This window comes from Scyliorhinus canicula, chromosome 4 (genome assembly GCF_902713615.1).
Source record: "Scyliorhinus canicula chromosome 4, sScyCan1.1, whole genome shotgun sequence".
Lineage (NCBI taxonomy): Eukaryota > Metazoa > Chordata > Chondrichthyes > Carcharhiniformes > Scyliorhinidae > Scyliorhinus > Scyliorhinus canicula.
In genome coordinates this window covers 185,499,412-185,516,846 of record NC_052149.1, presented here as the reverse complement: position 1 = coordinate 185,516,846, position 17,435 = coordinate 185,499,412, and the positions used below count along the sequence as shown (strand labels likewise).

The 17,435-nt window shown below is 48.8% G+C and overlaps 1 protein-coding gene across 2 annotated transcripts in view; it reads right to left on the bottom strand.

The window, feature by feature from the left end:
* LOC119965219 (nuclear factor NF-kappa-B p100 subunit-like) overlaps positions 1 to 17,435 on the bottom strand; it is a 93,086-nt gene that overhangs the window by 3,644 nt on the left and 72,007 nt on the right. For both annotated transcript variants that reach the window (XM_038795667.1, XM_038795668.1), the window contains one exon: positions 5,928 to 6,091. In XM_038795667.1, coding sequence (XP_038651595.1) covers positions 5,928 to 6,091 — 164 coding nt within the window. The remainder of the gene's footprint in view (positions 1 to 5,927; positions 6,092 to 17,435) is intronic.

The following is a 17,435-nucleotide window of genomic DNA, read 5'->3' as shown; positions in this document are numbered from 1 at the left end:
GAATGCACCTGTGCACCGAGGTCTGTGAGATTCCGGACAGGTCCCCACATGTTACCTGGAAGGACCACGTGAAAAGTTGAGGGGGATCGTCACCTTGATGGCGACAGGGAATGTGTGTCTTCCCTCATACTCCCGCGGTGCCAGGTGCATCATGATCGTGCAGACATGCTGTACAGTCCCCCTGCTCAGCCGGAGTCTTCAACGGCACATCCGATCCAGCAGGTCCTCAAATGACAGATGCTGCCAGTACATATAAGGCCTGATGCGGCTCCTCCTTCCCACCTCCTCCTCGGCCTGTTGGGCTGCCGGCTCTCTATCCTCATGCTGCCTCCTGTCCTCTGGGCCAAGCTCTGCTGCTGCAGAGTCGTCCCTGAGCAGCTCCTGTTCCTACAGCCTCAGTGCATCTTTGCAGGCCATGGTAATGGCAATCTTGCCTGGAGACCCCGGTCTCAGGGTGTCACTTCCGACCCCAACAACCTATCCCCTGGTCGCCCCCCAGCCTGCCGAACAGCAGGACCGGCAGCCCACGTCCTACTCATGGGAACATGTCCTACCTCCTCTCATCCCTCAGCGGCCAAGGCGCCTTTTGCCCGATCTTAAAAACCACAAGTGAACCTCGCCATCGGTAAATCCACCTGGCAGAGGCGGAGCATCGCGGGCGCCCTGGAGCATACCGGTCGGGCCCGTTAATGATATGCCAACATCGTGTACTGTCCGTGTGAAATAGAATGTATTAACGCCGCTGTTGAAGCACCGGAGCATGACATTCTGTCGGAAACTGTCGCCGGCCATGATTTTCGGTTCACGCGAGATTCTCCACCCAATCGCATATGATTCTGGCATTGCTGGATGGAGAATCCCATCCCAAATGTTTCCAATTTTCTGGAAGTGTCAGCTAAAATATTGCAGCAAGGATATAGGGCAAGCATATCTCCATAACAATCAAATGGAGGATTATGAAGCTCACAGTGCAAGGAATGAGAAGGAAAGATAAATTTGAGTGAGAATTCATGGCCAATAAGGCATTGAAAGAAAACCAAGAGAAGGAATGGAAGAATTGGATTATGAAGAAAAAGGAAAAATAAATATTTTTAAATTTACATATTTAAATCTCTAACATCAATTAAAACCTGGAAGGAATGAGACACCTCAGGCACATTAGTTAATGTTTGGTTGCCAGCGAGGTGTTTGGCAGTAAATGACATCTATTATGTCATTAAACAGGTACTCAGTCAAAAATGGAGAAGACGCCATTTAGGGGAGGAGCGGTGGCGTTGTGGTATTGTCACTGGACTAGGAATCCAGAGATCCAAACTACTGCTCTGGGGTCACAGTTTCAAATCCTGCCACTGCAGATGGTGAAATTTGAATTCAATAAAAATCTGGCGATTGTTGTAAAAAAAAACATTTGACTCACTAAGTCTTTTAGGGACGGAAATCTGCCATCTTTACCTAGTCCGTCTACACGTGAGTCCAGACCCATAGCAATGTGGCTGACGCTTAACTGCCCCTCAAGGGCAATTAGGGATGGGCAATAAATGTTGGCTCAGCCTGCGAAGCCCACATCCCATGAACAAATAAAAAAAACCTTAACTTTCTGTGGCAAGTTAGTTTGTATTTACTGTGCAAGTACAGAAATTTCATTCTAATTAACACATTTCTATGGTGAGATAGAGAGCGACATGAAGTTAACACCAGAGTGGCACATCTCAGGCAGCAACTTCTGGATTTGCACATTTAACATGTTTGCCCACACCTAAGTTGCTGTAATAATTGTGCATAAGTAACATTATCTTCACTGTTATTTTGATAGTAACTTACAGCCCAACGTGTTCGCATGTTGGCTATGATTGTACCACACAGCAACATTTCGCAATTATTTAAATTTAGAAGAAAATAGTGTTTTAACCTGCTGAGCAAGAGTGATAAAATTATTTTCTACTACCATTATTGATAAAAACTGTCTTTCAGTTTCCTTGTTTACTTTTGCTGGGTGACAGAGAGATATTCAATTTAAAATGACAACCAATTTACATTTGCCAGTGTGGATAAGATTTGCCAGAGGCTAGTCTGATCCCTGCTACAATTTCCTCTTGATTGTTATTTGGTAATGAAGTTACTGTTGTCAGGAGTTGCATTCTCCGCCGCATTGGGAGCTCAGCTACCGGCGGTGAGCGGCGAAGAATCCAGCAGAAAAAGAGATCGGCGCCCCACATCCTATTAACAGGCCAACATCATGGGCTGTATTCTCCATTCCTGAGACCAAGGGCGTGATTCTCCCCCAAAATAAAGTTAATTTGTGGCGGGTTTTTCAGGGAGTTTCCCGCCGGCTCTGCCAGCGAGTTCCCCACCGCTATTCGATGACACTTTATTTTTTTGGCCCCGGGAAGTTTCTCACTGGCTTAGCCCACACTTCGACTATTGTTTAGCACTGGGGAGCTGAACCCAGCGATCGGGCTGCCATTTTGAAAGGGTGCCCTGATCTCTAAGTGAGCTTATGGGCCCCCACACCCTCCGAAACATTGGCAATGTCACCCCACACACACACGCGAACAACCCCACACCTCCCATAAAACCATAAGACATAGGAGCAGAATTAGGCTACTCGACCCATCAAGTCTGCTCCGCCATTCAATCATGGCTGATATTTTTCTCATCCCCATTCTTATGCCTTCTCCCCATAACCGCTGATCCCTTTATTGATCAAAAGTGAAGAACCCTGCTATGGGGTCCCTGGGGGTCCCCCCCCTTCTAGGACACCCACCCATCACCCACCCAACCTCCTAGAGGCCCCTACTTACCTGCCCTGCACTCCCCTACCTTCAAACCCCCCCTCCATCCTCATTTATTGGGCATGGCCCCCCTTGCCCCTGGCCCTTGGCAGAGCCACCCTGGTACTTGGGCACACTTTCACTGCTACTCTGGCACCAGGCAGTGCTTCTGCCGGCTTGGCAGTGTCATCTGGGCACCATTGCAGTGCCAGGGCGGCAATGCCAACATTCCAGCTGTGCTGTGCCAAGATACCCACATTCCAGGGGGAGAGTCATGGGGGCCACCCAGCACTTACCCTGACTGTGCGAGGGTCTCCGATGGCCCCGGGAAAACCCCCCTAGGTGCCGTTCACGTGGTCCACGTTTGTGCGGACCAGCATTGATCGGCGCCCGGCTGCAGCCTCTCTGGGGAGGCCGAAGAATCGAGGGAGCCTGATGGATCCCCGCGCATGTAGGTCGTAGGTAGATTTACAACCTACTTCCATGAGCGTCATTCGGCCCCGCACATTTGGGGACGGGTTCGACTCTGACATTTCGCGGGACTTCAGGGAATCACGTGAGGTGTGGAGACTGTCGGGAGGCTCGCTGCCGGCCTCTCCCGGCATTCTTTCGGCCGCATTGTGCTCTCACAGTACAGGATTTGTCGGGTCTGTGATTGACATTTGGGAGGTTGATAAGTGCAGCCACCTATACACATCACTCCCCACACACACTCATCCAGCCAACAAGATGGCACTGGTTTTGCTGTAGCGCACCCATACAGCTGATGGGTCGGCTGGGGCCGAGGGCACCTAGGTGGATGACCTGGGGGGACACCCATATGACCTGTGGCCCTAAGTTCACAGCAGGCGGTCAGCAGCATGCACAGCGCATGGCTGCCTTGCAAGGTGTTCCATGGTCAGACCCGCTAATGATATGCAAACGGTGTTTACTGTGCCTGCGTTCCGGACCGCATTGACGCTGCTGTCGAGGTGACGGTGGATTGCAATTCGGCGTCAAATCTGTGCCCGCCACGATTTTTGCTGCTGGAACCTATTCTCCGATAATTCGCGTTTCCCATTTTGTTCCACTGCCAGAGTGCCAGGGTGCCACTGCCAGGGTACAGGATTGGCAGTGTCAAGGTGTCCCGGTGCTAGTGGGGTGTGCCAGGGTGATACCTGTCCTTTCCTTGACCACTCAGAGTCTCCAATGTCTTGGGGGAGACCCCCCCCCCCAGGCACTGTTACGACTGGTCCACGTTTGTGTGGACGAGTACTAAATGGCACCTGGCAAGCTGTTCCAAGCAGGAACATTGACTCACGGGTGCCAGTTGAATCCCAGCATCCTGGTATTTAAAGGATCTATAGGGCTCATTTAAATATTCAGATATGGATCTCGCCCAATCACGGCGGGCAGAATGAGTCGAGTGACTCGCAAATGATTTTGCTCTGGGTGCGGGGTCCGATTTGGTGCTTGCACGTGATTCACCATTGCTCCCGGTATCGCACCGGGACTTCCATGCAGCCATTCAAAACTGGATTTCAAAAGTGATCATTTAGTGATTTCCTTTATTATACACAGATGTCCATAAAGTTAACAAAACAACTCATGATCTTCTGCGAAGTACAATGGGTGTGCATTTAGATTAATGAAATGAACAAAGAACAAAGAACAAAGAAAATTACAGCACAGGAACAGGCCCTTCGGCCATCCCAGCCTGTGCCGATCCAGATCCTTTATCTAAACCTGTCGCCTATTTTCCAAGGACCTACTTCCCTCTGTTCTCCGCCCGTTCATATATCTGTCTAGATGCATCTTAAATGATGCTATCGTGCCCGCCTCTACCACCTCTGCTGGCAAAGCGTTCCAGGCACCCACCACCCTCTGTGTAAAAAACTTCCCATGCACATCTCCCTTAAACATTCCCCCTTTCACCTTGAAATCATGACCCCTTGTAATTGACAACCCCACTCTTGGAAAAAGCTTGTTGCTATCCACCCTGTCCATACCACTCATAATTTTGTAGACCTCAATCAGGTCCCCCCTCAACCTCCGTCTTTCCAACGAAAACAATCCTAATCTACTCAACCTTTCTTCAAATGAGGAGATCGAAACCTTACCACTGGTGTTGAAAGCAGTTACCATCAATTAACATAAACTTAAGTTTCACCCCCACAACCCAAAGATGTGCAGGTTAGGTGAATTGGCCACGCTAAATTGTCCCATAATTGGGAAAAAGTAATAATTGGCTGCACTAAATTTATCTTTTTAAATATTAAAATCCGCTTTTGGGGGCATTTAGCAGGTTGATTCTCAGCAACTGCAGCACTGAGAGACCCCCATTATTCGACAACAATATGCCCTTTTTTTAGCCTCGGAGATTTTCTCCCAGCCGAGTCCACACATTAGTTGATTTCTTGCTGACGAGCTGATCTTGCCAACAGGAAAGGTTGCTCGTAGACTGGGGTGCCATTTTGACCGGCAGTCCAGATCTTTCCTGCCCCCCTCCCCCTTTCCGGTCCTACCCACTTTCTGCACCCCCCAAACCCCATCAACCTTGTCGAGGCCCCTGGGAACCGGGAACCACCCCCCCCCCCCAATTGGCAAGGCCCCCCCCAGGCCCAACCACTGGCAGTGCCAACCTCGCAACCAGGCAGCCTGGCAGTGCCCCTGGCACCCTGGCAGTGCCACTCTGGAACCAAGATGCCCAGATGCCATTGCCAAGATGTCAGGCTGGCATTGCCTAGGTGCCCAGGTGGCAAAGGGAGTGTCAGGGTACCACACTGCCCTGTCCCCAACCCTGGGGTGTGTCTAATGCCCTGTGAGACTCCCTGAGGTGTCATTACACCTGGTTCACATTTGTGTGAACTAGTACTAAACCGTGCCCTGGTGAGGTGTCATTACACCTGGTTTACATTTGTGTGAACTAGTACTAAACCGTGCCCTGGTGAGGTCTCGCAGGCGTGGCCGTTGAGTCCCGGGCGCTGGGTGAATCCGGTGTTTGTGTATTTAAATGAGCGATTAAGCTAATTTAAATATGCAGAGATGGCTCTCACCCGATTTTGGGTTCTCGCGCGATTCACCTGTTGCGCCCAGATCCATGTCTGGTGCAACGGGGTATCTGAATCATGCCCTCAAATACGGAATTAACAATACAGTCAAATAATATTAACTCACTCTGCAGCTGTTTGTGTTGCAATTCCATTTCATTTTCATTTTTTCCATCAGGAAGTGAAACATTCCCATTTTGGGTATCTGAAGTCCACGACTTAATCAGCTGTTCTTCGATAATTGCCACGACATCCTTCTTAGGGACGTGAAGGATTCCAAGGTTGGGAAAGCTAACCAGAAGATATATTTTTTTAGTCATCTTCACAAAGACATTAAGTATAAAATCAGTTCACTTAAATATCCCAGTACATCCCATTTTAAGTCAATAAAGGGATTTTAAAATGATAATCTTATACAAGATGTGTTACTAATTCTTGAGTGGTGCGGTTAATTTGTGCATTTCTTGTTCATCTCTAAAATGTTATTTCAAATAATGATCAGGGTCTCTGGATTAACATTTCCTCAATCTACTGTCTGTAAAGGGTTTTGTTTGTTCCTGAATATTTTGCAGCAAAGGCGAGGTTAATAGCATTAAAGTGTCGGCTCAACATCTGAACTTTAATTTTAAACTTGCTTCTTCTGGAGAAGAACCTTGAAAGTTTAAGTCTAGAACATTGATTTAGAAACAAAGCTATATCTGCAGTTGTGTGAAAAGAAAATGCAGTCACTGTGGAATTATCTGGAACCTTCTTTTCACACAGGAGGACAGTGAATTTTGAACAGACTGCACTTAAAAAAAAAAGAGGTTGGAAATACACAAGTGAACAACAATGAGGAAACTGCTGCTGCAGAAGAAACTTTGCATTATGATTATTATAAAAAGACAACTCTCAGAAAACATTGCAAAAAAGTACTATTTTACGTTTTAAATGAGCTCATTTGTGGACAATGAGGGGAATTAGTACGTCTATTACAGATGGATGTTAAGATGTGTAGCATGTTGTAAGTTGTAATATTTTAACTAGGATAAATGAAAGCATTTCATAAGATACATACCAATTTCTTAGCCAAGTGTTTCAGCTTTTTGTACATTTAGTACTTTAATTTGTAAAACTAAAAAACTTATATACTAAAATATATTAATTATGGAATCAGATATTTACACCTCTCCCAAGGTAAAAAGATGCATTTTCACATCTTCCTGGGGGAGAATTGCAAATATCTGATTCCATAATTAATATATTTTAGAACATATTTAAATTAAAGTATTAAATATGTCAGGGCCTTTCCTGTTGATTCCCTTATTTCCCATTTCTTTTACTCTGTGGTTATCATTTTTGATCCATGGATGTTAAATGGACATATACTTTTAAGTCGAGCAGAGGGAGTGAGGAACTCAAAAGTTGCAAAATTGTACATTACGCAATGGGGATTTAGCTCCTGAACAGAAAAGCTCAGACATTGTGGCATTGGAGAGATCAGAGGGATTCGATTCAATTGGCTGGCTGGTGGCCAATGAATTGGTGAAAGGCCGTTTCCTGCTCGACAACAGGCGGTCATTGGGTCCTACCAGAGTGGGATGGTTTTCAGAGGATGCAGGAAGTTAGAGTCAGATCCTGGATGCTGGCCTCCCGGAACAGGCGTCGGAATGTGGCGACCAGGGGCTTTTCACAGTAACTTCACTGAAGCCTACTTGTGACAATAAGCGATTATTATTATTAAGAGCATATGGAGCAATTGGAGGAGTTATTCAAACAACTGGAGTTGGTCAAAAGCGAGTTTGCCAAGGCAAAAGTACCTATCTAGGGCATGTTGTGGGATAGGGTCAAGTGGTGCCTAGAACAGCCAAAGTAAAGGCATTATTAGATTTCCCTGTTCCGAAAATCAAACGGGAGATTATGAAGTTCCTGGGCATGTGCAGAATCTACAGAAGATTCGTATCTAACTTCAGTACTACTTAAGCAATGGGCTGTGCAAACAAACAAAAATGGTATAGTCCTCAGACGTCCAAGTAGCATTTGAGAAGATGAGGGCCATATTAATAAGTGAACCAGCAGTGCTGGCTGCCCTGAATTTTACCAGACCTTTTAGAATGGCCACGGATGTCGATGACTTGGGGATGGGGGCAGTGTTACTACAAGATGACAATGCAAAAATAGAGAGGCCAGAGAGATTTAAAAAAAAACTAAGTCCATTCAAAGAAAGTACTCCACCATTGAAAACCTTAGCATTGCTAGTAGCCCTTCAACACTTTGAAAAATATATCCAGCATGACAATAAACAAAGTTTAGTTTATACAGACCACAATCTGCTTACTTTCATACAAACATTTGAAACCCGGAATGCAAGATTATTCTGTTTTAAGTTTATTATTATATCAGTGATAATGTGATAACCGATGTTTTGTCATGAGGGTTAAGGGCTGACTAGTTACTAATGTAGAAACTGGGAAGGGAAGTTGTATAATGAGGATGGATGAATGGACAAATGCTTGTGATTTATGCCTTGCATACCTCATAATGAAACTTCCATGCACTGATGTTTTATTCCTTTTAGGGAGGGAGGTATGGAAGGGTCCTTTCTGTTGATTCCCTTATTTCCCATTTCATCTACTTTGTGGTTATCATTTTGATCCATGGACATTTAATGGACATATACCGTTAAGTCGAGCAGAGTAAGTGAGGAACTCAAAAGTTGTAAAATGGTACATTGTGCTATGGAGGTTTAACTTTTGAGCAGAAAAACGCAGACTTTTTGGCATCCGGGTGATCGGAGGAATTTAGTTCGATTGCTGGTTGGTGGCCAATGGATTGGCCAAAAGCTGTATTCTGCCCAGTGATAGGCAGTGATTGGGTTGTATCCGGGTGGGGTGGTTTTTGCAGGATGCAGGAGGTGAGAGTCGGATCCTGGATGCTGGGAGGAGCAGTTGTGAGCGTCTGGCTGTCTGTCTGTCTGCCTCTCTTTCTCTCTCTCTTTCTTTCTCTCTCTCGCTCTCTCCTGAGATACGGCCTATCTGCTGTTTTTCTGAACCTCCAGAAAGGTTTTGAGACCTGGATGAATTTACAGTGAAACCCATTACAGACTGAAGGCAAAAACCTCCAACTGAAGACCTAGATTGAAGAAAGATATACTGGAAGATGCCTATCTGAAACAAAGGGCGGAATTCTCCGCAAAGCTCGACGTTGTCGTGAAACCTGGAGAGGTTCACAATGGCGTCGGAAGCCTCTCCCGGCCCCCTATTCTCCCCTACCCGGGGGATAGGCGGGCCGTACCGGAAAACTCGGCGGCCAGGCCTTGTCCCTGGCTTCAAGGCCCAGCGCGCTAAGAATGACGCCGCGGCGGAGGTTGGACAGCTCAAACCCGCGCACGCGTGGTTGCCGTCTTTCCCCTCAGCCGCCCCGCGAGATGTGGTGGCTTGATCTTGCGGGGTGGTGGAGGGGAAAGAGTGCGTCCCCTTGAGACGCCGGCCCGACAATCGGTGGGCACCGATCGCGGGCCAGTTCCCTCCTCAGCACGGTCGTGGTGCTCGGTCCCCGATCCGCCCCCCCTAGGCCTCACAGTTACCTGGCGCGCCATGTTCATGACGGCAGTGACCAGGTGTGGTTGCCGCCGTCATGAACAGGTCGGGAACCGCAGGCTGCTCAACCCATCCGGGTTGGAGAATCGCGGGCCGCCGTGAAAAACGGCAGCCCGCGTTTCTCCGAGCGGTGTGTCGGGAAACCGGACACACCATTTTGGGGGGGGGGGGTGGGAGAATAGTGGGAGGTATGGAAGCGGACCTCCCGCTATTCTCCCACCCATCGTGGTTGCGTAGAATCGCAGCCAAAGTCTCTTATCCTTTTACTTTCACCATTACGCTCCTCTTTCTCCTCTGCGCTTGTCTATCTTGTGTGTGTGTGTAGAGGATGGGGCGTGTTAAAGAGGAATTAGATATTAGTTAACCAGTTCCTGTTGCTGAATATTTAATTAGTTATTGTTATTAATAAAAATGAATTGTGTTTAAATTTACAAACCTGGTGACTGTAATTATTGGACAGCCAAAGACCAGAGACTTTGGTTCTTTTCCAAGAATTATTTGTTAATTTCAATTGTGTAGCAACTCCGGGTCACGTGAGGTTGCAATTGACCATGCACTAGCCCAGGGTGTGGTAACAAATGTAAGATAAATGGATACACTTGGCTAAGAAATTTGTATGCACCACATGAAAATGCAAATCAAACAAGCCTGGGTTGATTACATTTGAAAGCTAACCTGTATTTATCTTGCAAGGTCACGGTTAGAAGTGAGAATATTAAACATTAAACATTGCTGACCCATCTCTGGACTTCTTAGTGGAACTAGCAAGTCTTCAGAGAGGGAAATAATGTTGTAAGATATGTAAATTATTAATGTGGGTGACAGAGTTGTGTTGAAGGTAAAACATAGTTAGTTGCATTTCTGTTTTGGAACATCCCAAAGCATATCATGGTGCCATTGAGATGGCCTGTGGGGGTTAGATAGTTCCTTTGTTTAATTTATCAAGGTTTTTCTTTAGAGAAGGCAGTTGCAGATTTGGTCTTGTGTACGATGTAGCCCACGTAAGATTCTTGAGTGAAAAAGAGACTGGAAGATTTGCCTAGCTTGGCAAGGGGATCTACAGTGACCCACATATTGAAAACTAACAGTTTTAAAAAAAATTTAGAGTACCCAATTCATTTGTACCAATTAAGGGCCAATTTAGTGTGGCCAATCCACCCAGTTTGCACATTTTTGGGTTGTGGGGGCAAAACCCATGCAAACATGGGGAACATAGAACATAGAACATAGAACAGTACAGCACAGAACAGGCCCTTCAGCCCTCAATGTTGTGCCGAGCCACGTATCCATCCTATACCCGTAACCCAACAACCCCCCCCAACCTTACTTTTTAGGAAACTACGGGCAATTTAGTATGGCCAATCCGCCTAACCCGCACATCTTTGGACTGTGGGAGGAAACCGGAGCACCCGGAGGAAACCCACGCACACACGGGGAGGACATGCAGACTCCACACAGACAGTGACCCAGCCGGGAATCGAACCTGGGACCTCGGCGCCGTGAGGCCGCAGTGCTACCTACTGCGCCAGCGTGCTGCCCTCCGAAAACTAGCAGTTTTAATGGAGAATGCAGTGAAACTTCAGTTTGAGAATAGAAGTTTATAGTGATGTGGTAGTGAAGAAGATTGGAGGATCGTTTAGCCATAAGTTAATGGAAGGATCCCCATGAAATGTTGTGCCGTGGAAAGCAGCTGGTTCATGGAAGGGAAATCAAGGGCATACCTTTGGATTTGCCCCAGGAAAATTGAACGAACCTTCAAGATTTTGTAAGATAAGGAAACTCTTATGTGTGGGTACGTGTGGGGCAGATAAAGATAAAATAAATTAATAGCCTACATAGTTATAAACAGTAGTGCTAAGCTAGTTGTACTTGCTTCCTTTAATTTCTTCCATGATGCGCAATAAAGTTTGTTTATTCTAAATTGTGGCTAACGCAATTTTTAACATTGTAGTTTTTGCACTTAGGACAAGGTGCCCACCAGAGATACATTTTGCTGATGTCATCCGATGCGCAACACCATTTAATTCAAAATTGTGGAAAGCTCACCTAACCCCTGAGGCAACTGCAAATCCTTATGGAATTGCGAAGTAAAAGCTTTGAACATTTATAAAAAGGGCCACTCAGCTGTAGCTCAGTGGGTTATCAGATTTCCTTTTGCCACCTTCTGGAGAATTTTCTGCTTCCAGGTAATTTTTGCATGCATTGCGTGAATTCAGTTTTAAAAATCACACCTCAGGAAGGATATACAGTATTGACCTCAGAGGACATCAAAAGGATACGGGCCCAGGTTGCATAAACTTGCTTTGTTATTCTGTCAAGAATAGGAGATTGAGGGGTGATCTAATCAAAGTCTTTAAAATATTTAAAGGATTTATGCGATAGATGCAGCGAAACTATTTTCTCTGGTGGGGAAATCTTGAACATGGGGAAATAACCTTAAGGTTAAAGCTAAGTCATCAAGAGTGAAAGCATTCTTTCACAGAAGGAATAGTCGAAATGTGGAACTTTTTCCTCCAAAAAGCTGTGGATGGTGGGATAATTAAGGAATTGACGAAGATAGATATTTTGTTAGGCATGGTGATTAAGGAAAATGAAACAAAGGTGAGAGTTGAGGTGCAGATCAACTGTGATCTAAGTGAATGACTGAGTTGGTTGAAGGGGCTGAATGGCCGACTGCTGTTCTTTTAAAAAAAAAATTTTATTCAAATTTTCCAACAACAAATTTTATCCCAACAAAGACAACAGAAAGATAAAAACAGAAACCCCTCCCCCCCACAATACAAAGCAATAAATTAATAACAAGAAAGAGTAATAAACATAGAACCGTAAGAACACACCCCCATAGCCGAGCCAAAGTCAACCCCCTCCCCACCCCCGGTTGCTGCTGAAGTTGACCACCCTCTAACACTCCGCCAGGAAATCAAGAAATGGCTGCCAACGCCGAAAGAACCCTTGTACCGACCCTCTCAGGGCAAACTTGACCCTCTCCAGTTTAATGAACCCAGCCATGTCACTAATCCAGGATTCTGTGCTCGGGGGCCTCGCATCCCTCGACTGTAAAAGGATCCTGAGCCGGGCTACTAGGGACGCAAAGGCCAGGATAACGGCCTCTCTCGCCTCCTGTATTCCCGGCTCTGATGACATCCCAAAAATAGCGAGCCCCCAGCCCGGTTCCACCCTAGAACCAACCGCCCTGGACAAGATCCATGCCACTCCCTTCCAGAAACCCTCCAGTGCCGGACAAGCCCAAAACATATGGGTGTGATTCGCTGGGCTTCCTGAACACCTCCCACACCTGTCCTCGCCCCCAAAGAACCGGCTCAGCCTGGTCCCAGTCATATGCGCCCTGTGCAGCACCTTCAGCTGAATTAAACTAAGCCGTGCGCAAGAAGAAGAAGAATTCACCCTCCCCAGGGCATCCGCCCACGTCCCCTCGTCAATCGCCTCCCCCAGCTCCTCCTCCCACTTCGCTTTCAGCTCCTCCACCGAGGCCTCTTCCCCCTCCTGCATCACCTGATAAATTGCAGAGATCCTACCCTCACCGACCCATGTCCCCAAGAGCACCCTATCCTGAACCCCTCTTGGCGGCAATAGCGGAAACTCCACCTCCTGCCGCCTAACAAATGCCCCAATCTGCATATGCCTGAAGGTGTTCCCTGGGGGGAGACCCCACTTCCCCTACAACTCCTCTAGGGTCGCAAACTTCCCGTCGAGGAAGAGGTCCCCCATCCGCCTGATACCTGCCCTATGCCAGCTCAAAAACCCTCCATCTATTCTCCCTGGTACAAACCGGTGGTTCCCCCGTATCAGGGACCAAACTGAGGCCTTCACCTCCCCCCTATGACGTCTCCACTGACCCCAGATTTTGAGGGTAGCTACCACTACTGGACTCATAGAGTACCTTGCCGGGGGGAGTGGCAGCGGGGCCGTCACCAGCGCCCCCAAACTTGTGCCCACACAGGACGCTGCCTCCATCCTCTTCCATGCAGCTCCCGCCCCCTCCATCACCCACCTACGAATCATTGCCACATTTGCGGCCCAGTAGTACCCACAAAGGTTGGGCAATGCCAGCCCACCCACCTCCCTGCCTCGCTCCAAGAATACCCTCTTCACTCACGGGGTCTTCTGCGCCCACACGAACCCTATGATGCTCCTATTAACCCTCCTAAAGAAAGCCTTTGGAATCATGATGGGTAAACACTGGAAAAGAAACAAAAACCTCGGGAGCACCGTCATCTTAACCGACTGGACCCTGCCCGCTAGGGAGAGTGGCAACATATCCCACCTCCTAAACTCCTCCTCCATCTGCTCCACCAGCCTCGTAAAGGTTAACCTATGCAGGGCCCCCCAGCTCCTGGCTATCTGAACTCCCAAATACCTGAAGCTCCTTTCTGCCCTCTTCAACGGAAGCTCCCCTATCTCTCTCTCCTAGTCCCCCATGTGCACCACAAACAATTCACTCTTCCCCATGTTGAGCTTATAGCCAGAGAAGTCACCGAACTCCCCCAGGATCCTCATCACCTCTGGCATCCCCCCGCCAGATCCGCATTGCACAGCAGTAAATCGTCCGCGTACAGCGACAGCCAGTGCTCCTCCCCCCCTCACAATCCCCCTCCAGTTCCTCGATTCCCTCAGTGCCATGGCCAGAGGTTCAATCGCTAACGCGAAGAGCAGGGGAGACAAGGAGCACCCCTGCCTCGTCCCCTGGGACAGCTGAAAGTCCTCCAACCTCCTCCCATTCATCACCACGCTCCCCACCGGAGCACTGTACAGTAGCCTCACCCAACTAATGAACCCCTCACCAAATCCAAATCTCCTCAACACCTCCCACAGGTAACTCCACTCCACCCTATCAAAAGCTTTCTCCGCATCCATCGATGCCACTATTTCCGTCTCCCCGTCCGTCGCCGACATCATTATAACATTAAGAAGCCGCCGCACGTTGACATTCAGCTGCGTCCCCTTCACAAACCCCGTTTGGACCTCGTGGATCACCTGCGGAACTACATCCTCCACCCTCCTGGACAGTATCTTGGCCAACAGCTTCGCGTCCACGTTGAGGAGCGAGATCGGCCTGTAAGACCGACACTGGAGGGGGTCCTTACCCTGCTTCAAAATCAGAGAAATGAGTGCTCTGGACATCATCGGGGGCAAAGCCCCCCCCCCCCCCCCCCCCCCCCCCTCATTCAGGGTCCTCACTAACAACAGGCCGAGCAGGTCTGAGAACTCCTTATAGAACTCCACCGGGAACCCGTCAGGTTCCGGTGCCTTCCCTGACTGCATGCTCCCCACCGCCTCGATCAGCTCCTCCAACTCGATTGGGGCCCCCAGACCCTCCACCTGCTCCTCCCCCACTCTCGGGAACTCCAACTTATCCAGAAAGCGGTCCATCCCGCCCTCCTCCCCAGGGGGCACCGACCGGTACAGCTCCTCATAAAAGGACCTGAACACCCTATTGATGTCCCCTGCACTCCGCACCAGATTCCCTCCTACATCTCTAACTCCCCCTATCTCCCTCGCTGCCTCCCGCTTCCGGAGCTGGTGGGCCAGCATCCGACTTGCCTTCTCCCCGTACTCATATACCGCCCCTGTGCCCTCCTCCACTGCGCCTCCGACTTCCGGGTGGTCAATATATCAAACTCCGCTTGGAGACTACGACGCTTCTTCAAAAGCCCCTCTTCCGGGGCATCCGCATATCTCCTGTCTACCCTTACCATTTCTTCCACCAACCTCTCCCTCTCAACCTTCTCCCCCCTCTCCCTGTGTGCCCTAATAGAAATCAGCTCCCCGCTAACCACTGCCTTCAACGCCTCCCAGACCACCCCTACTCGCACCTCCCCAGTGTCATTAGCTTCCAAATACCCCTCTATGCACCTATGGACCCGCCCGCATACTTCCTCCTCCGACAGAAGCCCCATGTCTAACCTCCACAGCGGGCTTTGATCCTTCCCCTCCCCCAGCTCCAGGTCCACCGAATGCGGAGCGTGGTCTGAAATGACTATTGCCGAGTACTCCGCTCCTACCATCCTCGGGATTAGCGCCCTGATAAGGACAAAGAAATCGATCCGGGAATAAGACTTGTGGACATCGGAGAAAAACGAGAACTCCCTACCTCCCGGCCTCAGAAACCTCCAAGGAACTACCCCTCCCATCTGGTCCATGAACCCCCTCAGCACTGTGGCCGCCGCCGGCCTCCTGCCCGTCCTGGACCTCGAACGATCCAGAGCCTGGTCCAGCACAGTATTAAAATCTCCTCCCAATATCAAGCCCCCCATCTCCAGGTCTGGAATCTGGCTCAGCATACGCCGCATGAAGCCTGCATCGTCCCAGTTGGGGCGTACACATTAACCAGTACCACCCGCTCCCCTTGAAGCCTACCACTGACCATTACGTATCTGCCACAACTATCCGCCACCACACTCGACGCCACAAACGACAAGCTCTTTCCAACCAAAATCGCCACCCCCCCGGATCCTCGCATCCAGCCCCGAATGGAACACTTGTCCAACCCACCCTTTTCTCAGCCTCACCTGATCCGCCACCTTAAGGTGTGTCTCCTGGAGCATAGCCACGTCCGTCCCCAGCCCCTTCAAGTGCACCAACACCCGGGCCCGCTTCACCGGACCATTCAGCCCCCTCACATTCCATGTGACCAGCCAAATCGGGGGGGGGGGGGGGGGGGGGGGGGGTCTTCCTCCTCCCTCTGCGCCGGTCAGCCATAGCTCTCCCTCGGCTCACCACGTGCCTGGAGTACCCCCCAGGGCCTTTTCCCACGGTGGCAGACCCCCTTCCCAATCCCCCCCCATCACCAGCAGCACCCCTTCAGCCCTACGAGAAGCAACCCAGTACCTCCCCCCTATTCCCCCCCCCCACCCCAACACCCCCCCCCCCCCCCCCCCACCCCCTAGCTAGGGCCCCCCTCGCTGCGTAAACCCTTCCATCATACTTCCCTAAGTCAGCCGACTCCTGCTGACCCCGGCTGCTCCCGCCACCCCAACGAGCCCCCCCGGTGCAACACAACCGCCACTCCCCCCGCCCGGTGTCAGCCCCGCCTACTCCACCTCCGACGCGAGAAAGAAGCCCGCGCTGGCCTACTGCTGTTCTTACTGTTTCCTGGGTTTGAAATCTCTTCTGATGATCAGGAGGTCAATTTTCACATCAAGGCGGGAATTTGGTTCACTTTAATTAGATTTAAAGGGCCTAGTTCCCAAATCAATTTACATCTTCTAATCAAATAGCATTTTTCTAAACTGAATTTTAATAGTGTTAGAGCTCATCACTTCAGTACACTCGAGATTATTGGAAATATTTTATTACGTCTCTTTGCATGAATAGGAATAGAAATTAGAACATTATATACTTGTAATCATCCTCTATTCAATACTTAGAATTCTACTTCAGAGACTGTCAATTTGATCTCATTGAATACCTCAGCAAATGAAGTGCATTTGTGCTGCAGTAAAAGCTATCTTATTTGTGCCAGTCGTCAAACACTTCACTATTAGATGCTCCCCTCCTACCGCTATAACAAAGCACTAACTGTTAATTCCTGGAAGCAGTGAAGCTGAGGAATTTGTTGCAGGCAGCAGGAACAGTCCAAATTGAGATAGCATTGTTGCCAGGACAATTTTCACTCTATACAGGGAATATTACCCAGAAATATTATGGAGTGAAATCTGACTTTAGTGGGTACATCATTTGGTGATAGTCTCCCTTCATCTCGACTTCATTAAAATGATAAATCAGATGTGATTTATCAGGCAGGCAGACAATCCACTAATGACTGTTTCGTGCCCCCAGCAAACTTCAAATTCATCACAATTATAGCCTCACCTGCTCAGTCAGAATTTAAAAAAAATATTTTCTTATTGGCATTTCACCATTATGTACATTGACGTTGGTGTTTATTTATTGTACAGTGTAAGACAAAAAGGCTTTTATCTTACCTTACTTTATTTACAGATTGCTGTCGCCTCATTCGGCGTGTCCTCCCCCCCCCCCCCCCCACCCTCCCCGCTCCCCCCCCCCCGGGCTTGGTCAGAATTGGACAGGTTTGG